Here is a 22,887-nt window from a genome sequence, read left to right on the forward strand (position 1 = left end):
CAAGACAGAGGGAGCTGGGGCACTGCATCCTTGGCAGGAGAGAGCCCCAGCCGGTTGGAGCAGGGGATTGAGAGGAACAAGGGATCTCCTGCAGCACTCCCCAACTCATGTTGTCCTCTAAAATGCTGGGCAGCAATCCTCACCTGAGAGCAATCCCTTCTGTAAGTTAGGCTGTCCTGGCCTGTCGGAGCTGAAAAGCCCCGAGACTGTCTCAGGTTTAACAACCACCTTCGCTGCCGTGCGGGGAACCGGCTGTAAATGAAGCTGAGGCTTATCAGCACTTCCACAGAGAAATCCAAGCATCGACCTTGGAAGTACGGCAAGCTCTGCTCCCCTCCCACGCCGATTATGCTGAAACTTGACTATAATTGGGCTCTATTGAATAATTACCGTTACTCTATAATTATCACTTGCTGATTTTTCTCTTTGTTAATGTTTGCTGGGAGCGGGGGGGAGGCTCTTCTGCTGTGCCAGAGAGCTAAAGATGTCTCGGATTCGAGGCGACGCGGATGTGCTGCTCGCTGCCGCAGTGTTTAAGCGAGCACCGATCAAAACACGTTCCCGAAGTCACTCGTGTCACAGTCGACAGCGAAATGCTGGGGCTGTTCGCTTGCCATTTCTACCCCGAGCAAGCCAGACACAAGCTCCAATGTGCGCAGGAGAGGCTAATTAAAGAGTACAGGTGAGCAAGGAGTGCTTCTGAAGAAGCCATTATTATTGAAATGAGACAGCAAGAGAGGCAGGGCAGGAAGGATCCTTCATGAAATGGGGGAGGAAGGGAATTAGAGGGAGAACAAAGTAAAGGGGAGGAAGCAGACCGTGAGAAGGAGGGGGGCATGACTGGTGGAAGATGTGGCGCAGGCACTGAAACCAAATCTGCGGTGTTCTTGCTCCAAAATTGTCCCCTTGAGGCTGAAGGGCTCAGACACGCTCGTTACCAAAGGCCCCCAGCAAATGGTCCAGTGTCCTGGGGCTAAGACATGCTCCTTGTTCATCCCAGACTGCCCTCAGCTGGGCATGTCCCAGCATAGAGAGGCTGGCCCTGCTTCAGGGGCCAGAGCAGACCTTTAGCAGGCAGAATCCTCTGCTAATGAGCAAATGCCCTGCAGTATGCTCCAAACAAGCTGCTGCCAAGCACAGCCCCAGGGCTCCAGGAAAGGTGGCTGCTCGCTCGTCTGGCCTGCAGGATAACCTGAACAACAGAGAGGCACTCAGAGGTGAGCCTCATCATCTCCCAGACAAACTTATCCCCGCAAGGCCACTGCCACCTTCCTGCGCAGCCCCCCTGAAAAGTGTTTTTTCCCATCTAGGCAGCTCAGCACCGTTCCACCAAGCACAAGGCAGCACTACAGTGTTGAATTTAGCTTGTGCCCATGGAGCAGCCTCAGGCTGATGGCTTGTTGGACACAGCCCCTCTCCCCACAAGCACAGCTGCGATTTTATTTTGTGGACTGAGTAGGAGAGGCTCAGTGGACCACGCCACTTTGCTTTGTCAGCTGAAGTCACAATGAAAGTGGAATTCAAGGCCTTGCATTTTTGTCTTTTGCAGAAAGCATTTTCCCGGGGGTCAGCTGCAGAGAGCAGCCACACAGATTTCTACTGGCCACCTGGGCTGGATCTGAAACTGAAAGTTACAAAAAAAAATACATATATATATGAACCCCTTGAGCCATCTGGAAAATCACTCTGGCTATTCAACACTTTTTAATGCAAACTCCTGCCCAATATCCATGTTATCCTCAAATTCCTCATAAAATAGGCAATGGCTGTTCCATCTGAGACCTTGTTCCACCTGAGACCATTGCACCACCCTGCTCCCAGCCCTGTCTCAGTCCATTGCATTGCTGGTGAAAGGTGTAATCTTCTCCAGCGGGACGGCCACTTCATACTCCACGTGTATCACCGCAGGCAAGGGGCTGTGAGAGGAGAGCTGAGAAACCTTGTCACAGGACACCTCGTTGCTTTCCACCTGCGGAGCAACGTGGGGGAGAAGCTGGGGGTAGCTAAGGGTCGCCGCTTCCTTCTGGTAGGTGGTGTCGTGGTGGTAGGAGACCAGCTCGTTGCTGAAGTTCACCGCCTCCACCGCGTTGCTGGGGCAGAGGTAGGCACAGCCCAAGATGGTCGCGAAGGCTCTCCGAAAGTCTGCGTTGAAGGCGTAGATGATGGGATTGAGGGAAGAGTTGGCCCAGCCAAACCAGACAAAGATGCTGAAGACGGTCTCGCTGACGCAAGGCAGCTCTCCTGGCTTGTGGAGGTCGAGATCACAAAAGGGCACCACGCAGTTGAGCACAAAAAAAGGCAGCCAGCAGAAGACAAAGACACCCATGATGATGGAGAGGGTCTTGAGGACCTTGGTCTCCTTCTTGAAGGAGTTCTTCAGGGAGGCTTCATGAGGGCAGTCGCTGCTGTGGCAGCTTTGGGCATGTTCCACCGCTCTCTCCAGGGAGGAGATCCTGCGGATCTGCCGCCGGGCGATGCGGAAGATGCGGGTGTACGTCACAATCATGATGGCAACGGGGATGTAGAAGCTAACGAGAGACGACGAGATGGCGTAAGTCCTGCTGAGGCTGGAATCACAGTTCTCCTCCTCCCCTGTGATGTTCACACCCGGCTCCTGCTGCCTGAGGAGCTCACGGCCCTTGTGCCACTTCAGCTGCACAGGGATGAAGGAAATCAAGAGGGAGAGCAGCCAAGCCACCGCGATCATGATGAAAGCCACGCGCTGCGTCATTCTCCTCTCGTAACGGAAGGGGCTGGAGATGGCCCAGTAGCGGTCCACGCTGATGATGCACAAATGGAGGATGGAGGCTGTGGAGCACATGATATCGAAAGCCACCCAAACATCACAGAAAGCCCCAAAGGGCCAGAACCCCGCCACCTCGGTGGCGGCCTTCCAAGGCATCACCAGGACAGCCACGAAGAGGTCAGACACCGCCAAGGAGATAACAAAGAAGTTGGTGACCTTAGAGCGCAAGTGTCTGAACCTGATGACGGCCACGCACACCAGGGTGTTGCCCAGGAGCGTGGAGAGGATGAGAAGGAAAAGTAAGGCAGCTGTCATCCCACGGAAGGACAACGTGGAGTTGCTTTCCTCCGCCCAGCTCTTCCTGCTCCTGGTGTCGTTGATCACAGCCTGCCTTTCCGTGGAGGAATAAAAACCATCCATGGGTTTCCTGTTGTTCCAGTCCTTTGAGGGATTTCACAGCTGGTCAAGTCCTCATCAGCATCCCAAATGCCGTTTCTCCTGCTCTGCTGACATCTCAGGAGCACCAGCTGCAATCCTCCTGGCTGTCACTCCCGGCCAGATGACCCAGCACAAGGAAAAACACTTGAAGCTCTCACTCTTTTCCCAGTCTCCTGCTGACAGCGCGGCATTTAGTTTTTAATCTTGCCTCCCACCCCACTTTTCTTCCTTCGCAGCCCGCCGTTCACGAAGAGCTGGCACTCACCTCTGGTGTTTGAGCACGCTGGGAGGGCTTTGCTGCAGAGCCCTTCTCCCTCTCCTCTCTCAGAAGCTCTTCATCTGTTGATGATGTTGCCTGCTACAGAATCCCAGTCAACCCCTTTTGTATTGGCCAGGCTGGGACTTGCTGCCAGACACAAGAGGGAGTTGGGCTCTCGCTGCTCTTGCGGACGGATGTTCTCTGCTTGAAAACAGGCTGCTCTGCTCTCTGCTCTTCCCTCTCCTGCTGATTGCCTCTGGATTCCACGCAGGTGAGATCTGGCTCTGCCCACACAGCGGGTCCCCTGCTCACCCGGTCAAGCTGAGAACATGGCATTAGGAGCCCCCAGCAGGCAGGCTAAGTTGCTTGGGAATTAGGGGTAAAATAAACGTTCAAGTGGGATTTGAGGGTCTTGACTGCGAATTGGGATGGAAATGTAGTGTGAAAGACGCTCTTGACATGATCTCTGAATAGAAGACACCTAAATTCACTGCAGAGACACAGTCACAGCTCAGGTTTATGACCCTAAATCAGTTACTCCCCCCTGTCCTGAGCTGCCCAGCTGTAAGTGATGCAAAACTGGCATTTACTTGCCACTGCAAAATTCCTCCAGGTCCTCAGGAGAAAAAGAAAACAACTAATAAAACAGAACAAAACAAAATGCTTGTATAAACCTATTTTTTTTCCTTCTGAAAGTATCAGACAAAGCAGTTTTCAAAGAGTCTTCTGGCAGAGGTTCCTTATAGGATCAAAGAGGATATCGAACGTCACTTTTTTTCCTTCCTGAATAAATTAGAAGTTTTACATCCTAACTAAATGAGAATACTTTCAGAAAAAAGTGATATAAGGTAACTTCTCCTTCAAGTTTAGCATTCTTTCTTTAAATTTAATTCCTAAATAGCTCCACATTAACTATCACCTCAAGAATCAGCTGTCAGCTGAAAAGCACGATGCCTTTCCAGCTCAGCAGCTAACCCTTTTGGCAAATAATGGTCATCCCTAAAGGGTCTGCTCGCCAGCGTTGAGGGGAGAAATGTCGTGCTATTCCGACCTACTAATAAATAATTTAGTCTTGGAAGCAAGCAGACCCCATCCCTCGCTTTATAACTAAAACCCCTCTAACCTATAGGGCTCCCCTGATAAAGAAACCTCAGAAAACTCCTTCAGGAGGCAAGTTTCTTTGAGAGCCATCCCTGGAACAGCTGCTTAAATGGGGCCTGCTTTTGAGAAATGCTTTGCTAGTAAGCTGGCCGAGACACAAAAGGGCAGCAAAAGCTCTCCAAACCAAACTGAGAGAACAACTTAGGCAGCTCAGCGTTCATTCATTCATCGCATCGATAGCTGTGGTAGTGCATCACAAGGACCTCTGCCATTGCTGCCACTTCAGAAGAAAGCAGCAGCCAATCTATACAGCTTCAGCTCAGCTGCACCGAGATTTAATTAACCTGACCCTGTAACCCAGGCTTTGCATAATCCCTGGCAGAGCAGGAACTGCCCAAGAACAACTTTGCAACAAGAGCGCAATTATTCTCTGTGAGATGCAGCACCGAGAAGCTTACTCCTAAAGTAAACAGCACGCTTGCTCTGTGACAGGTTAAAGAAACTCGCTGCCTACATGTCACAGCATTTACTTCTGAAAGCTTTGTTTAATTAAGCCTCATTAGTTCCGCCGTCTTCCAGCAGGCTCCTGCCAAGTGCCTATGCCAAGAAGAGCAGCTAGATGGCACCAGGAGCCGGCTCACGGCTCAGCCTCGCTTGGGTCTTTGTGTGAGGCCAGCTCCCTGCCTCCTGTCCAGAATTTCATCAGAGGAAGAGGGCCCTTTGATTGCCCAGACACCCCAGGGCTCTGGCTTGGTCCCTGGCAGACTTAACCCATGCAGATGACCGCCACCTGCGCCCCAAAGGGCATTTATTTTTCTCACATTACCCACGCAGGGCAGGAAGATTTTGGAGATGTAGGCTGCAAGATGCAGACAGCAGGATGCTGTCACTGCTCCTGAAGGCAGTCATGGCAGGGGATCTGTCGTATGGCGTTCGGTCGCAGCAGAGGCTGGACTGGGAGCTCACAGCTCTTAGATCACACGTGCTACGCCAGACGGCATTCCAGGAAACTATTCCTTGAGATACAAGGAAGGCTTCCTCCTCCTCCTCCTCAGGAGCTTAAAAACAATTAAAGAAAGTGCAAGTTTTGTGCAAGGGTGAGATTCTGAAACAGGCATTCAGAGCTGAGCTGGCAAGGGGAAGATGGGACGGGAAGGGATCCAAACCATTACCCGATTCCCGTGCATCTCAGAATATACCTACGGGGGGAAAGGACTGTTAACTCTTCTGTCAGAGGCAAACAAAACACAGGCAGTTAGTCTTGTTCTCAGATATCCTCCTCCTGCCTGCTAGATGCCATCTTCTCTACAAGGAGAACTGTTCTGCTGCGCTATATTCCTAAATAGCGGCTGCATTTCCTCGCACAAGCAGCTGCTATTTCTTTTTGAGAATCAAGTTAAGCACTATTTTATACAGCACTCAAGGATGATAAGATTCCAGCTCAGTGGCAATTCAGCTTTAGGTTTTTATATTTAATTTCCTCACCCAGCAAGAAGTTGCCCTCTGTTTCCCTCCCCTGCCGTCTCACCAAAATATATTTCAAATTCTCTATTCAGCCATCTTGATTACATCCCCCACTTTGCATCAAAGGGAGAAAATTAGAAGCCACTTCAAATAAAGCAGCAGCTGCTCGGCTGTTAACTCTTCAACGCCTCTTCCAGAATGGCTGGCTCAGAATTACAGGAGGCTGCTTATGCCTCCAGGAGTCTCTGCACTTTCCTTTCCAAGGTACAAGTTTTGATAGGAGAGATCTGAGCCTTCCCAGAGTTGCGCTGTAGGCAGCACACAATAAGCACAGGAGCAAGAAACTTCCTTCCTGCCTCCCCCTGCAAAAAATACGTGCGTCCCTCCAAGGTCGAGCATGCCAGCTTGAAGCAGACCTCTTGCCAGAGTAAACAGGCTTGACTGCCTGCAAATTCAAAGTTTATTTCATGTCTTAGTATCAGCGGGAAATAGGAAAAAAATTGTTTTGAGTAGTGCTTAGGTGCCAGGTGACTCCATTTAGATTCATTGTCTTTAGACAAAAGGAAAAAAAATAGTACTGACGTGCTCAACTGTGCTGCTTAACTATGATCAGAACAAGGAGCTGGACAAACAACATCCCCTTCACACAAAAACAAGGGGGCAACCAGAACTGACTCAGCAGTTTCTTACATGGCCACCGCAAGGCAGCTTACGCAAAGGAGTGTTCTGCGTGTCCTGAAACTGGTCTCGTTTGTGAGATGCCCCATAATGAAGCAGAACGATGAAACAAGCTGAAGCAAAGAAGCAAACCTTCCCAAAATCGCTCTCCTAAGATTGAGGCTGCGTAACCCAAAGGCTGGCATTTTCTTTCAGCAGACAACCCTTACGGATGCAGGACAGCGATCTGTGGCACGGGGAAACAGAAGCTGGCACCACAAGAGACTCTGGTTCCTCCTCTCCCCTTTATTACATTTAGGCAGAAAACACGGTGGTTTTTCTCCTGTTTGTTTACAAAGGAAAGGAATACAGAGCTCCAAGTCATTTCACATAATTCCATGTGCAGCCGGGGTAAACTGCTAGCTGGCCACAGCACACAATCTCTGGCAGTAGTCTGTACTCCTGAACAGAAGTGACAAAGCACCCTAGTTGACACCAGTAACTTCTTCCACGGCGCTCTGGGGCTCAGGCTGGTTTGTCAGTAAAAAAAACAGGGCATGGAAACTCCATCCCCAGTTTTCTGTTCACCCAAGCTGCCGTGCACATGGCTCTATCAGTGGAGTTTGGCACAGGATGAAACCAAGAGCTGAAAGGTGACAGGAATACATTCTGAGGCAGGGAGAGGTGCAGAGAAGACTGGTTACAGATCAACACGCTGCTAGTCGCTCCCATGCCACGCACAGACTCTGCGTGCAGAAAGCCTGTGCCCATTTCCCTTCCTTAAGGAATTGATTTGTTTGTGTTAGGTACCAGGCTTTCTGCTTTTTTTTTTAGTGCATACACATAATAAAAAAGTGACCTGCAAAAGATGACGGTTTCACTTCCACTAGGTAAAGACAACCTCTAAAAACATCTCCAGTTGCTGTGCTTGGTGGCTTTTTGTTTTGTTTTTGAGTTAGAAACAGGTGCAGGGTTTTGTTTTGGGGCTTTCTGGTAACCCGCAATCTTGTGGAATTGCAAGATCAAGACTGAAGGCGAAGATGGGACCGTTATATGAAGCCGTCCACTCAGAAAGGGGAAAAAAAATACACATCCCTTGCCCACCCACCCCAAATCACTCAACGTGAGAGCTCAAAGCAGATCATCCTGATGCTGTTTTGCGAACAGGGAAGGTACAAAAATAGCAAACAGCTCAAACTCCAAGTAAGAGTAAGCAGAAGAATTTTTGTCATAGTGACTGCAAACCTTTGTCACCAACAGCAGCATAAGGAACTCCTTCAATGAGAATCTTTTGCAGGTCTCCCTTTTAAGGCCTTAGTGTCATTACAGAAAGAGGAATTATTTTTGTCTTGTGCTTGCAATTGCTGCCCCCTAGTGCAGCAACAAAATCTCCTACAACTTAACAGTTACAGTGTCTAGTTGTCCACAACCGTGCAAAATACAGACAGGGAGGGATAGAACTACCAACAGGTGCTTAAGCTCGTTGCAGGTAAGTACTGTCCTTGACCTAAGTTATGTGCCAAGTGTTTTAAACAACCACACAAACAGCCAAATGTTGAGCAACTGCAATACCGCTGCAACTCAGATTCTCAACATCAGCCACAGCAAAGGAAAAAAAAAAAAGAGCACTGTTATGGACATCGAAGAGTTTATCTTCGCTGCGTTCCCAGAAGGGAAGACTTGACGTCACAGGTGACTTGGGATAACAAGTCATATTGAGACCAGTGCAGATGTTGGCACAGAGATGACAAACACCAGCTGGGGCCAGTTCCAGAGTGGATTGTCATGGCAGGAGATCCCGTTGCTTAGCGAAGTGATATTCACGAAGAAGGGGGGACTACTACCCTTCCGTCCCAAAGTTTTAGTCATTAGTTAAGGAACCTTAAGACTTCTCAAACTGCAGCAACAGGATGCTGTTGGGTCTTTAGAGATTCAGTCCCAGAGCTGTTTTGGGTTCAGAGGAAGCAGAGGGAGTCTTTTGTGCCAAATCTATAAAGAAAATCGCAAGAGAAAGATGTCAGTTTTCATCAGTAAGAGGGACTGGATCAGTCAAGTCCACAGCTAACAAACCATTTCAGAGGTTCTCAGTACTTCCAGTATTTGACTGCATTCCCTTGGAAACCCATGATTATATTTCACAGAGGATGCTGAGCTGCCTTCTGCTCTGAAATTTGAGAATATCAGCTGCCCAAAGAGGAAGAAAACTGTATGGGCAGTCCTGTGTCATTGCTCATTAACAAAGTCCTGAAAGGAAAATTAAAGTTTGGTTACCCCCACCCTTCCCTGCCCCGTTAAAGACAAGAGTAGGGAAGACTCCATATACACCATGAGCCCATACATTCTGGTCACTCACTCAGTGAATAAAGACTAGTTTAGTGCTCAGTATAAGCAGCCGTAATACCTATCACGCAAGACATCGTAAACAGTCCAGATACAGAAGAGCAAAAATGAGAAGAAAACCCCTAACACTGCACAAGCTGAGTTAAAGTCCAAGGACTAGATTCCTGATAAGGCCTGCAACTTTCCCTGACTCATGGCAGAATGTCCAAGTGCAATTTCTAGCAACAACGGCAACTCTTTCAAGACTGAACCTGGAAGTCAAAGGCAATGTCACTGAGCTCCTGGCAGGGAAACCAGGAGATCTTGCTTCCCATTGCGTAACTGGAAGTGGGAAAGATTCTGGCTCCGACTCCAGTTCTGCTTTCATTTTGCAAGGCTGTCATCGATCCTAGTAACAGCTAGCTAACATAGCCTGCTGACATCCATACCTCCATCACAAAGAGAGAGCTTTTCCAATTCAGCTTCAAGCTCAGCATCCGAAATGGCTGGATTCGGCACCTTCTGTGGAACAGACGGCAGGTCTACAGGCTCCCTTGTTGAGTCCTGGAGGAGACTGTCCAGCTCCTTCTCAAGTTCCTCGGTGTCCACCTCTGCCAAGTAAAGAAAACAGTCAATAGCTAGCAAAAATAAGTACCATCTCCACGTAAAGATGGAAGTCTGAGCTTAACAGAATTATTACTGCCCATCCCCCCTTCGTTACTCATAGTAATAATAAGGAACTCCCTGGACTTCTTCCAAAGGTGAAGATTCAGTCTTTATCTCAGAGAAAAGCTATTTGTCTAGAAGCCTCTGTGCTGAGGCCTCTAAGGGTAAGAAAACATTTCAGCAGAGACAAACAAGCCGCAGCACCACACAGGCCAGAAGAAAAAAACACCACTTAGGAAAAAAAACAAAGCAGCAGCCACTCTAAAAATAAATTTACGTTAACACCACTCTGAACTGAAATCCTCCAGTATTTAAAGACTGCAGGGATTTGGAGGTGCACAAACGTTGATTCTCCCACAACCCACTGTCAGAGACCGTAACTCCTTGTTCATTCCCTCTGAAGACACTGGTAGCAACATCCTTGGTATTTTAGTAACAGCCTATCCTCCCAGGAAGGAGGACTAGTCCTACCCAGGGAGGGAGCAGAAAAAAGATGGCAGCATACAGTAGCAAGACCACGAGCAGAGAACCAAAGCCCCCAAACATACCTAGACCATTGATTCCTGCTCCAGCCAGAGTCTGGGCTACTTCATCTTGAGTATCACAAAGCTGAGGGGAAGAAACAACACAGTTTGGTATATAATACAAGCTCATCTTGTGTCTTACCGTAGCCAAATGCAGAAATAGCAACCAATAAATAAATCAGAAGTTGACTTAAAGGCAGCAGGCACTACATGACTGGTTGTAAAAGCAGTAACATGGAAGATGATTTACTATCTGCTACAAGACCAAGTGACATGCCTGAGGAAACAAACTTGAAACAGGAGAAAAAAATCCTCCTAATTCTAGCTTCTTCACGTAAGCAACATGCTTACATTGAGGCTTATGCTAGCAAAGGAAGGAAGCTATAGATCAACGTCTCATCTATGGGACGTTTAAGTACATTGAGCTGAAGCTGCTAACAAAGTAACCCTTTTCTGTCTTCTACATCAGCTTACTCAGACAGATTCCTCTCTTCATTTCCATTAATTCAGAAAATTTCCATTTTCCTTACCCAATTGCAGAAGATTACAGGAGGTTAGACAGTGTAAGACCCTGTTTTATGCATGTAGGTGCATTCCAGCTTCCAAAAGCTGGACCTGTATTTCTTTCTAATACATCTCACATCTTCTAGGAAAGCTGCGTGCTTGCACAACATTGGTTACCAAAGAGCACATAAAGTGCGCAAGTTTAACGTAAGTTGTGACTATTAACCAGCAGTAAATGCAATTATGTAAAACCAGACACAGCTGGTTATTTGAATACTCCTGCTCGCTGACCTAAAAAAGATCGTCTCTGTCTGCTCTGATGACATACAGAACAGAAAGCAAGCAGCACCAGATGCCTCAGCATTAGTATCTGGGCAAATCTGCTGTGTACATCTATGCACTGCTTATTTCTGTATGCTCTTATCTCAGTACCTCTTGTATTTGATCCACCAAGTTCTCCGCCTTTTCCACAGTAACATCCTTCATAGACAGTTTCAGAGCTCCCACACCAGCCTGATAGGCATTAAATACCTTGAAGGGAGAGAAAGAAGCACACGTTAACTAAAATTAAACAGGCAGTGTAAACCCCTCTCAAGACCCACTATCCAAGCAGGACTTGCAGGGAAACATCAGCACACGCAGAAAGCAGAGCCGCAGGCAGGTTTATTCAGAGCAATACCCAAATATCAGACTTGCTGTTTCCTGGAGCAGAGAATAGAACCTCACTAGCCCTCAGACATGAGCTCTGAGGAGCAGGTAAAGCACAAAGGAGAAGCACGAGGCTAAGGTGAGAGGCACAAGACAATATTAACACTACCATCTGGTCAGTCTGGGAAGCGTATATGCGATCCAAGATCCCTTGCACTGCATCCAGCTTGGAATGAAGCTCTTCAATGCGCCTCTCTGTCCTCCGTTTCGACTTCAGACATCTCAGCGCCTGGAGACATTAGATACACAGACCTGGATCACAAACCAGGCAGCAGTCAAAGGAAGCATAAAAGAACAATCCCCACACAACAAGGCACATGCACACAGCTGGTTTTAAGAGCTAGACGTTCCCATTTCTCTTCACCACATCACTCTGGTGAAACATAACCTTCACCTTAAGGAGACCCTTGGCCTCAGAAAATAAACACGTCTAAGATTAACCAGACAACCCCACACTTGGTCGTTACCTGCAGTTACGGACCAGCTCTAAGACACTTAACTTGTAGTTCCTCCCAAGTAGAACAGCACTTACCAATTGCTTTTTGCCAGCTCTACAAGCACTCCGGGCATCTTCTTTACACCTGTACAGATGCAACAAGGAAGATTATTCCCTTGCAAGCAGTAGTGTTTTTACAAACCGACAGCCACCCTCACTACCTTGCTCTGATGACCGAGTACCAACGCCTTCCAGATACAGCCACCCTCAAGCCACTTTTGCTTTTCCCAAGTAGCCCCTGAAGGCACGCCAGATCTTTGCAAAGCTTGCAACACCCACTCACTACATGTTGTTTTCCTGTCAAGGAACAAAGGCTAAGAAACCTGCCCGAGGGCATTACTGAAAATACCACGTTTACTAAGTGGGAAAGAATGACTTGCACTTGGAGGCGGCAGCTTCACCCTTAACTACGTCACAGGAGCACAACGTTTTGTATCATACGGAAGTTCTTCCCACCACCCGTCCCCAAATTACTTTTCTGCTTCCTGGGAAAGGGACTCCACCTTCTGTGACAGCAGCTGCTCGCTCTGCATCAACTGATAGACTCCAATGTCCACATCATTCATTGGGGACACTTTGGCATGAAGACCTCGGGCAAACTTCACGATCTAAAGAAAAAAAAACAATACATGCTCAAGTGGCTTTGTCTCCAGAATTTGTGCCTGCACTAGAAATATTTTCATCCTGACAGAAAGAAAAGATGCTTTTACGTCCAGTTTTGTTCAAGCCTTGTGACAGAGTTAAGGAGACATGCCAGTCACCATTTAATTCAGTATTAAAGCAGACAGGATCAAGCGATGTCAGCATGGAAACAGAAGGCCTCAGAGGAACACCCTGAAGATTTAAAGCTGTCCCAGTGCTCTGAACAGCGTATGGCAATGTCACACCTGTGAGTACTTCAGTGCTAAATTGTACAGTGCAGAACACTACAGGCAAACATGCCGCCTTGGAGACAAGAAAGTCTGTGTAGTTACTGACAGATGGGAAAACCCTTGCACAAAGGGAATCCTTGCACCACCGATTCCAATGGTGTGCAACAAATTCAGTTTGGGTATCTGGGAACAGTTAACCTGAGAGGAGACACCTACAGTATCCACCAAGTTGTTGGCTCTCAAATTCCATGGGTAATATTACAAATGTTTGATGGCGGAAAGCAAGAACCCATCACACGAGTTACGATGTTGGAGTACGTAGAATTGACTTCTCCAAACAAGGAATGCCCACGTTTAGCCAATGAAGCGTTCCTTCCAGCCAGGTGAAATGCAAGACAGGGATTATACCACCCAAAAGCAGTCACCTTTACCCTGTACCTTCTCTCCATTCTGTTCCAGGATTGTGACCCTCTTTTCCTTTTGCAGCTGGAGCAGCAACAAGTAGAACGTCCTTTCATCCGGACAAACGCTGGCACAGAGGGAACGCAGCTCCGAGAGGGCAACAACAGGGTGAGAAGAAAGCGCAGAGTTCTGGTACAGGCGATAGACTTCCTCTGCCTTCTCCTGAAAGGAAACAACAGGACTATCTGTGAGCCTACACAGGACTTTTCCTTTTCTCATGGCGACTGCCAAGTCCACACCTGCTTCCGCCCACATGCTCAAGTTGAAAAGTTAAATGCGATGCGTCTTGGGCCAAGGCGGACTTTTGGAACGAATTGTAAGGAATATTCAAAAGCAATCGCAGTGCTCCTTAACCATCACAGCTAGTGCAATACAAAGTGAGAGTTTTCCATCACAACCAAAGCTACATCGCACAAGTTGTCCGTGCAAATACTACAGAACAACCTCACAACCACCCAGGAAGCAAGTTGGCCTCCTCACTTCTTGAAACTCCCCTCCCACCCAGTTTAAACCCCAAACTAACTTCTTTAACCCACACTGTAACTGTACGCAGCGCCATTTGGCATCATCTGCAGAGGAAAGAGAAAAGCTCTCCCCATTCCAAGCGTGAGTTACAGTTCACAGAAGACTACAGAAACCACCCTTCCCATCAGTTCCCAGATTCCACGGGAAGGGCTGTGATTTTCCAGACACCTTTTTAAGTTGCTCTTCTCTCCCATGCAGGCACCTTTCTAAAAGGCTGTGGAGTCCCTGCTGTGTGCTGCCAGAGTAACTACAAATAAAGGAACACGTCTAAGGAGTTCTCACGTTTCTCCTAGTCTCCAAAGAGGCCACTTGCGTGCACCAGCAGCAAGTCCCGGTGCTAATTTTAACAGGCACCGAGTAGCACTGAGAAAGGGTCCCGAGGCCTCATTTAGACAGCAGCAATGAGCTGTGTGAGTTCACAACGCAACCCACGGGTCTACCACTAACAACGTGCCAAAGGCTGTTTGAGGGAATGTAACAGCAGCTCTAATCACGTCTGAAAAGGGAAATCGATGCAAACTAACTCCAACCTGAGACGTGCAGCGGTCTCAGAGAGTGCTGCTTGGCTTCCTAGACCGCACAGCAAGCCTGCCCTCTCATCGCTTGGAAGCCAGCAAGAAGTCTTCACATTCAATGAACATCTGGGGATAGAAACTGTTTCTTATCCACCCGTTATCACAGCCATCTCGCTAGGTTTGTACTCCTTAGGTGTATAAAAGCCTGATGGAAGCCTTCTATTCAATCCTGATCCCTCTTTGCTAGCACATAAAGTTCCTCATGGATTTTTCTGGAGGCATCATCTCAAGGAAACTCTCAGCAATGCTCACCTGAAGTAGCTCCACGTAAATCAGAACCTCCTCTTCCTCGGGTACCTTACTGTCACCCAGCACACTTGAGAGAGTCCACTTGAGGGGCTTCAGGATGAAGACCCCCACGCCCCAGGAGATCCAGCTGCTGTCCACGCTGGCCATGAAGTCTGCCTCCCTCTGCATCTTGCCGCGCCTAGAGAAAGGACACAGGCAGAACGGACTATGGTCAGCCTTAATCCCTTCCACTGGCAGCAAGGAAAAGTGTCAGCATGGAGAACTACTAATCAAAACATTGCTCCACGTGCTGTACTTCCACAGTTCCGGTAGAGCTCTTTCTCTAACAGCTTCTAGCTAAAATTTGACGTGTTACTGATGTGTACAAAACGCACAAAGGTTCCCACTACTCCCAGGCTTTCTCTGGGCACCAGAAAATTTCTTCCAGTTTCAAGTTTTTTCTGTTTTCTGACTTGAAACTGATGAGGCATCAAGCATGAAAATTGATGTAGAAGGCCGCTTACAAGTTTAAGACGACTTCATCTGTGCATTAAATCCCAAACAGAGAAGTGAAACCTCTAGATCTGACAGCAGCCACGGTACACACGTGCATATTCAGCTAAACTGTGCTGGTTTTGAACATTTTCAGGCTATCGGTCCCAGGCTATGCCTCACTGCAAGCAGCAGCATACAACATTCCTGCGTGCCTGTTTGACAGCACATACCATTTGCTGCCGGCTCTCCACAACCACCGTTTCAGGGAACGTAACCCAGTTTAACACAGCTCCTTCCTGCACTCACATCTTCCCTCAGAGCTCCTGGTCTCCCCTACCTCCTGTGAGCCCCAAGGCACGTCCCTTGTGGGGCACAGCCCCGAGCTCCTAACCCCTGGCCCTGCTTTACCTCACACAGAGCCGCCTCCTCCTCCCCCCTACACAACACAACCCCGTGTTCCCTCACAACCTCTCTGTACACCTGTTTGCAAAGCCGTGGCACGGCACAAAGCTTCTTCATGCTCTCCCCACACCCAATACACAACACTTGTGGGTTCAAGCAGCACCAAGCCTCTCTTCACATCTCCTTGTGCCCCGTCATTTATCTGGCATCTTGCTGCACTCTCCCTGTCACAGACAGGGCAAGCAGCTTTCAAGCTCCCCTCCTTCCAACACCAACCTCCTGAAGCAGCCCCAGCTCCCCCCAAAAAATACATCCCCAAGGACCCCTCTTCCTACACACCTCACTATGGGCTCCCCACCACAGTGCTAAGCACATCTCCGGGTGTGAGACCCCCTTTCTGTGCACCCCCATCATGCATAGCTCAAAACTGTGCACAGAGCCCCCCAGGCTGCTCTGCAGCCCCTCCTTATTCCCTTGAACCCCATAACAGGGACAGGCAGGCTGTCCTACAGCCCCCCAGTATTCCCTTAAGCCCCACAACGGGGGGAGCAGGTTGCCCTGCAGCCCCCCACTGTTCCCTTGAGCCCTAAAATGGGGGGCAAGCTGTCCTACAGCCCCAACTATTCCCTTGAGCCCTGTAACGTTAGGGCCAGCTGCCCTACAGCCCCTCACTTGCCCCCTAAGCCTCGTAACAGCTGTGTGCATGCCTCAGATCCCCCCCCATCCCCTCACATCCCACCTACGCCCCCTCCCCACGCCCCCTGCCCCCCGTCCCCCAACCCCTTCACCCCCACCCCCATCTCCCCCCCTCCCGCGGGCCCCTCTCCCCCCACAAACCCCCCGCTACCTGAGCAGCTCCCTCAGCACCGTGCCGAGGCCCAGCGGGACGCTTCCTCTCCTCTCGAAGCCGTGCTGCAGCTCCCTCAGGCAGGTGCGCACCGCACCGCGGCGGCGGCCGCGGGCCAGCACCAGGCCGACCCAGAAGGCCATCTTGCTGTCCCACTCGGTGCTGTTCACCTCGCGGCTCTGCTTGAAGGCCGAGAAGAGGAAAGCCATGCGCTCGTCGTCCGTCTCCCACTCCGGGGGCAGGTCCCCGGCCGGGGCCGGCCCAGGGGGCGCCCTCCCCGGGCTGCACATCTACGCGAGCCCCCGGCTCCGCCGCGGCCTCCGCCCGGCCGGGACCCGCCTGGTTGCTAAGGAAACGCCGGGCGCATGCGCGCTGTCGCTCCGCCCCCCCCGCGTGCCCGGTGGTACGGTCGCGCGCATGCGCGGTGCCGCTCGGTGCTCCCCCCACTTCACAAGGCATGGAGGCCATGTTGGGGGGGGGACAGAACGCGGGGGGGGGGGGTGAGGGAGCATGAAGTCCTAGAAGCAGAATCGTGGAATTGTTAACGTTGGAAAGCTCCAAGATTATCTGGTCCAACCGTTACCCTGCTACCAATAGCATCCGCTAAACCATGTCCCTAAAGCACCACATAGGTTTCCTTGAACACCCCCAGGGACGGTGATGCCACCGCTTCTCTGTGCATCCTGTTCCAATGTCTGGCTGCTTTTCGGGGGATTCGCCTCAGCTCCTCCAAATGGCACCTTTGGGGGGCTATCACCCACTAAACCATGTCCCTAAGCATCATGTCCAGCCTCTCCTTAAACACCCCCAGAAACAGTTAACACCACCACCTCCCTATGCAACCTGTTCCAATGCCTGACCACTCGTTGGGGGATTCGCCTCAGCTCCTCCAAATGGTGCCCTTGGGGGGTTTGGTGTTGTTTTGGGGCTCGCCAGCATGTCCCAGGCCCTCAGTAATAGCCATAAAGGTTTGTGCTGAGGAAGCTGAGGGTTTGGTGCATGGTGGCTGAGCCAGCACCTCACAGCATCACCCCTAAACCAAGCTGGAACCCGCGGGGCACTGCGTTGTTGTCTGCAGCCAGTTGTGTGGTCACTGCTGGAAAATTGTGCTATATGTGTGTAAACCCCCAAAACCGTGCCGGGCTGTGTCAGTGACGCAGCACGCCGCTGCGGTGAGCACGGCTGTCCCAGCCCCTGGCCCCTCCGAACACACAGCTGGTGGTTGGTGGTGGTTCCCGTGAGGTTTAAATGTACAAAGAGCACACACAAAGTGCTCCGAGCACAGCCCTGGCAGATGCTCGTAGCACACCACAGCTACCCCAGCCTGACCTTGCTGGGGCTGGTGAGAGGTTTGGTGGCAGCACCGCTTCACAGGGACTCAGGTTGCATCTAGCATCAACAGAAGTTAGCTTTCCTGTCCTTTCACACGTTATTTTTTTCCTCCCTCCTGCTGCTCATGTATGATTTCCATTATTCCTGGTTGCCCAAGAGCAATAGCCTTGTATCATGCAAATGTCAGGATTGAGGAGAAGGGAGGCATGGCTCTCAGGGATTTCTTCATGCAAAGTCTGACGTTTTCAGAGCAAAGCTCAATGTTACTAAAAGAAGAGGAGGCAAGCGCTGTTGCTTAAGCAGCGCTGCCAAGTTTTGGGTATTTCTATATCTTCGTGTACACCATATGTGCTATTTCTTGCCCACAGAATAAGGCGACAGCTCCGTTTTTTTGGCAGAAGGCTGCTGCTCCCCTTCCTGTGCTGAGCCCAGGTTTCTCAGGCTACAGAGGTTGTTGCTGCCATGGTGTGTCACATCAGGGACCCGGAGCTCCCTGCTGGCGTCCAGGGGCTGCAGAGGACGGGAGCAAGTGGGCTTTGGTGCCTGCAGAGCAGGGGGAAAACCAAGCAGGGGGAAAACCAAGCAGTGTCTGGGAGCTCAGCACTAGGGTGCCCTGTCCCTTGTGGGTGCTGAGTAGCTGAGGGCATAACCATCCATTGCACGATGGAGAGAAAACAAAAACCACCTCCAGTGTGTGCACTTTACAGACATTCCAGGTGTGTTTGGTGTCCTTGAGAGGCACGGAGGGAAGGATTGTTTTGGTTTGTGTGCATGTAATTCCTTCCTCACCAGCTCTGAGTCAGCCGTGGCATGCAGTCCTGCAGTCGTCAGCTTAACCCTGTAGCCCCTGGGCTGCAGGAGTCACCCTGTGCCCCTAGGGATTATCCAGAATTCAGAGAGAACTCAGTGCAGGGCTGTGCTCTGCCCTCAGAGGTGCAGGATATGACGCTCGCTTTTCCTCATGTCACTGCTGGGAAGCCTCTGGAGCTGTGCAAAAGTCGTCCAGGCTCACAATCTCTGGTTTCATTTTCGCTGAGGTTGTTCCAAGTTCATTAACACAGCCCTCATTAACGCTGCCTCGCAGTGCCCTGGTGAGCAAAGGGCACTGACATCAGTAAATACAAGCCAGTGACGGCCTTTTTGGAGGTTCGGTTGGCTTTCTCCCCCTGGCCAGACCTAGATGCTGCAGGGGCAGCAGCAGGTCCCAGAGCAGCCTTTCAACACACCCTGATCCATGTTTTAAATCAGGAGATGACTCAGCAGAGGCAAGAGCCTATTTTTATCTTCTTTCAAGCTTTCTGTGTCAAGCTGAAATTTCACATTAATCCTTTTAGTGCTGGCCGCAAAATAGCATTGCCTTGTGAGTGTGAAGCCATTCATACCCAAGAACCCGCGATCGCTGCGAACCTTTCTGCCAAAACCCTGCCCGGCCTTTTCCCTTCAAAGGAGGGCACATTTTGGCCACGAGCAAACACCGTGTCCATGGGATGTGACCACGAGTCCTCTTCACAGGAACCGCACGGGGCTGTGTTTAAACACCTGGGAAAATCAGCCTTGAACCCGTGGTGCCAGCGACTGTTAGACTGGGGCATCATCATCACGTGTTTGGCTGTAAAAAGAGCCAAGTGATGGGCCTGATCCTGTGGGATCCTGCCAGAAACTCCCTCCTGACCTGCAAATTCAGCTGGGAGAAAAACTGATGCAAGCCAGATTTTATATATTTACTGGAGAATATTTATATATTTACTGGAGAACGTCTGTGTACTGTGAGATATTTGGGGGATTCAAGGCATCATCAGTGTGTAGTTAAAAAAAAATGCTTTTTAATGGTGCAAAGAGATTTAACCACAGCAGCTTGGTCCCTTCATGGGGTCTCAGGCTTATGGGGTGAGCCTGGGGGATGAGCCCGGCCCCCTGCAGTGAGTGGCCACAGTTTTCTCTGGGGCACAGGCACGGTCTGGGGTCTGTGACACCCTGCCTTATCCCCAAGGAGGTTTACCCTGGGATGGGACTTGCTGGGGCTGAGCCGAAAGCTGGATTTCGTGCAGGATGGATCACTTCAAACCCCAAACTACCGAGCTCTGTGGCAGTTTCGAAGCAGGCAGATGCCTCGGTTGGGATGAGGAGCCTGAGCTGTTGCTCCTCAGGCTTTGAGCCCACAACACTGCAACCACTCTGTCCCCGGCCCCCACCCCGCTGGGGCTTTCCCTCATCCCAAAGCTCCTTTAAAGTCCCGTTTCAAGGAAAGGGAAGGGAGGAGAGATGGGGAGGGCAGGGAAGGGGTAGTTCTGAGTTCAGACCACAAGTGCTGCATAAAATCTCCCTTTACTTTCAGCCAAAGCTTGGCTGGGAAGGCGAAGTGTTTTACCCTTTCCCCTGCCCCGCAGCTGCATGCTCAGAGGCTGGGAAAGGTGACGGGAGAGAGGACGGTGAAATCGCCCTGCTCATCCTGAGCATCTCCAAAACCCAAAAGATTGAGCAGGCAAAGGGAGTGGAAGCTGCTGCCACAGAGGGGAAATGAGGCACCGGGGGTCTCGGTGGCTTGTCCAGGGTTTGAAACGTGAAACTTAATGCTGATGAATATAAAAATATATATAATAAAAGAAATATATAAATATAATAAATATAATTTTTTTATATATAAGAAATATATAAAATAAATATAATATATAAAGGAAAGATAAATGAAATTATAATAAATGATGAATATATATAAAGAAAGAATACATACACCCTGGCACCTCCCCAGGGTGTGCTGTGGATCACAGCTAAAGATGTTTTAAAGACAGACGAGGAGCAAACAGAGCCTGCATTAGCCAGCACACGAATATTTCAAGGGTCTGAACCCTTGTCGAGCAGCCAGCTCGTGTGACGTTAACCACTAACCGTGGCCGATAAGACCAGGAGTCCCCAGACGGCCGTTTATTACACGGCATCCTCTGCGGGCAATTAATTCCTGCTTCGGTCTCGCGCCTCCCCGCTCCCTGGAGGCGAGCGCCACGGTCCTACCCCGAATTCTTGCACTCGTTTTGTTTTCCACTTGCAACAGAGCTGAGGAAGTGTGTGGGGGGGGGAAATTTGGTAACCCAGAACCCTGTGGGGTGCCCCCATCTCGATGCATTTAATTTACACCAGTTGTAGTGCGGCCTCCCCAGCTTCTGGACGGGTTCGGATGGAGCCGATCAGGCTGGTGGTGATAAGGAGCGGGTGCTCGCCAGGAGGCCTGGTCCTGGGTGATAAATGCACACCCTTTTTGCCCCTGCCCTGCAAATCAGCCTTAAATAGAAAAAGTCCGTGCACCCGCTCCGTGCACCGCGGTGGAAATTCTTGCTGGGCGGGTGGGTGACATGTGTGCCGCGGCATCCCGGCTCCGAGAGCGTACAAACCCGCACGCCAGGCATAAAGCCGCCTTTGTTCAGAGCCGTGCAAACATTATTTTATAAAGAGGGAGGTTGAGATGGACGGACGCGGGGCCGTGGCTGCCTGACAAGTGGTGGAGGGGGAGGCGTCGGGGTCTCGGTGCTGGGGGTGGGTCTGGGAGCCAGGGGAAAGTGATGGAGCGAGAGGGGAAGCGGCAGCAGCACCTGATTGTGCTCCGAATCTACACGAGGCAGTCCCATAAACATCATCAGGATGGATTTTTGGTCCTTTCCCATCCCACTGAACATGCAAAATATTGCAAGATTGTGAACCAGCATTTATTCTGACCTAACAACAATAAAAAAAAAAGCTGTTTGCTAAGGCCCTGAGAGACTTGAGCTGATGTCAGTGGTATCCAGGGCAAATAACACATGATTTTGGTTGAACAAAAGGCCCTGCATACTTTGGGGGCTTGTAATGCAAGTACCCACCCAAGAAACAACCAGGAAATCATCTCCTTTAAATCACACTTCAGCTTAATTACTTTCGGCACCGACAGGTCCCGACTTCTGCTGGAGCAAAGCGGATTTCCATTGCGTAGCGCGGCTGCTCGCTGTGCCGTGAGGGTGACTGCCAAAGGGGGATGCTTCCCAAATTCCACAACCTGAGCAGGTCGCCTCCAGCCCTACTGATCCATCCGGACCTGCTGAGCATCGCTGCCTTCCTCCAGGTCCCATCCAGGGCCCCATTTTCCCAATTCACCCACTTTTCCCAATTCCCGGAGCTGCTTCCCCGCCGAGCAGCCTTATTCCCGCCCTGCCATCTTCTTCCAAGCTCTCACCTGCACTTGTGCCTTGGGCAATGCTTAAAAAAAGGATCAGCTGCTCAAGAGTTACTCATCCCCAGCCTGGGTGAGCCATTTCCTAGGGAGAGAGCCTGCCCCAAGCCCTGAGTCCCGTAGGCACTCACAGGTACGGGTAAGGCTGGCAAAAGATTAACAGGTCACCACGTCTCCATCTCAACTTGCAAGAAGGGGGCTCAAGTGCACCCTGTAGGGTGCCCCCAAGCCCACCAAACACCTTGTACACACAGATGTGCTGCTTGTCGAGCAGGCAGCACAAGCAGCAGCAGGTGTGATTTATATCTCTTTTTACGTTTTATTTTTATATCTCTTTTTTTTACAAGTCCCCCGGCTTGACGCGGTCCCAGCTGCAAGGTCACTCGAGCGTGTTTGCAGTGCTCCTCGGCAGCCTTCCGTCCCCACCCCGTCCTCCTCCTCCAAAATATTCTGCTTTTAACATTCCTCCCAGCTGGTCACCGTGGTATAACAGATAAAAACACTCCCAGCTGGGCACCGTGGTATAACGGAGATAGAAAACTGCCAGTGCCCGAAGGATGGAGAAGGGGCTGGAGGGGGACACGGGTGGGGGGCGCCTGGGGTTTCTTCATCCCGGAGAGGAAGAGGAGGCTGAGGGTAGACCTCCTGGCCGTCTACACCTTCCTCCCAAGGGGAGAGGTGCTGAGCTCCCTGCTGAGCAGCGATAGGACCCGAGGGAAGGGGGTGGATAGCAGGGAAAGGGCCGGCCCCGAGGGCGGGGGCAGCAGAGCAGCAGCGCCCAGGCGCGGAGCACCAGAAGCGCTCGGGTCCGTGTCTGGGACACACGCTCTGATTTTTTTGGGGTGGTCCTTTTGGGGCCCCGGGAGTCGGCTTCGAGGATTTTATATATATATATATATTTGAGGGATGTTTGGCGAAGCTGCCCTCCGATGGTTCCCAACCCGCTCCGCTCCGCGCAGGATGCGCTGCGTCCCGCCGGGGCTGCCTCCCCCTGCTGCTGCTGCTGGCGGTGTGTGGGGTCTGGGGGGGTCCCGGGAGGGCTCGGGGGGATTTAAGGGGATTTGGGGGG

At 50.6% G+C, this 22,887-nt stretch overlaps 2 protein-coding genes across 2 annotated transcripts; both read right to left on the bottom strand.

Annotated features, from left to right (window-relative positions):
* Positions 1 to 177: 177 nt before the first annotated feature.
* On the bottom strand, positions 178 to 3,835 carry LOC118177358 (D(1) dopamine receptor-like). Its single transcript, XM_035345003.1, has one exon. It carries the CDS (start codon positions 3,164 to 3,166, stop codon positions 1,829 to 1,831), a length of 1,338 nt encoding a protein of 445 aa, XP_035200894.1. The 5' UTR covers positions 3,167 to 3,835; the 3' UTR covers positions 178 to 1,828.
* Positions 3,836 to 6,951: 3,116 nt separating this feature from the next.
* CHMP7 (charged multivesicular body protein 7) lies at positions 6,952 to 16,661 on the bottom strand. Its single transcript, XM_035345167.1, has 10 exons — positions 16,289 to 16,661; positions 14,569 to 14,743; positions 13,193 to 13,378; positions 12,357 to 12,490; positions 11,919 to 11,967; positions 11,496 to 11,615; positions 11,111 to 11,209; positions 10,199 to 10,259; positions 9,434 to 9,595; positions 6,952 to 8,654 (listed from the first exon to the last, which is right to left on the bottom strand). The coding sequence occupies exons 1-10, from the start codon at positions 16,576 to 16,578 to the stop codon at positions 8,590 to 8,592; spliced, it is 1,341 nt and encodes a 446-aa protein (XP_035201058.1). The 5' UTR covers positions 16,579 to 16,661; the 3' UTR covers positions 6,952 to 8,589.
* Between the last annotated feature and the right edge of the window lie 6,226 nt (positions 16,662 to 22,887).

The sequence above is a fragment of the Oxyura jamaicensis genome, chromosome 22 (assembly GCF_011077185.1).
Source record: "Oxyura jamaicensis isolate SHBP4307 breed ruddy duck chromosome 22, BPBGC_Ojam_1.0, whole genome shotgun sequence".
Lineage (NCBI taxonomy): Eukaryota > Metazoa > Chordata > Aves > Anseriformes > Anatidae > Oxyura > Oxyura jamaicensis.

Coding starts and splice junctions, on each gene's coding strand:
- LOC118177358 (XM_035345003.1), bottom strand. CDS start 3,166: ATGGATGGTTTTTATTCCTCCACGGAAAGGCAGGCTGTGATCAACGAC.
- CHMP7 (XM_035345167.1), bottom strand. CDS start 16,578: ATGTGCAGCCCGGGGAGGGCGCCCCCTGGGCCGGCCCCGGCCGGGGAC. Junction 9,596..10,198: donor AGCAGGAATCAATGGTCTAG/GTATGTTTGGGG, acceptor TTTACTTGGCAG/AGGTGGACACCGAGGAACTT. Junction 8,655..9,433: donor GCTCTCTCTTTGTGATGGAG/GTATGGATGTCA, acceptor TTTTCTTTATAG/ATTTGGCACAAAAGACTCCC.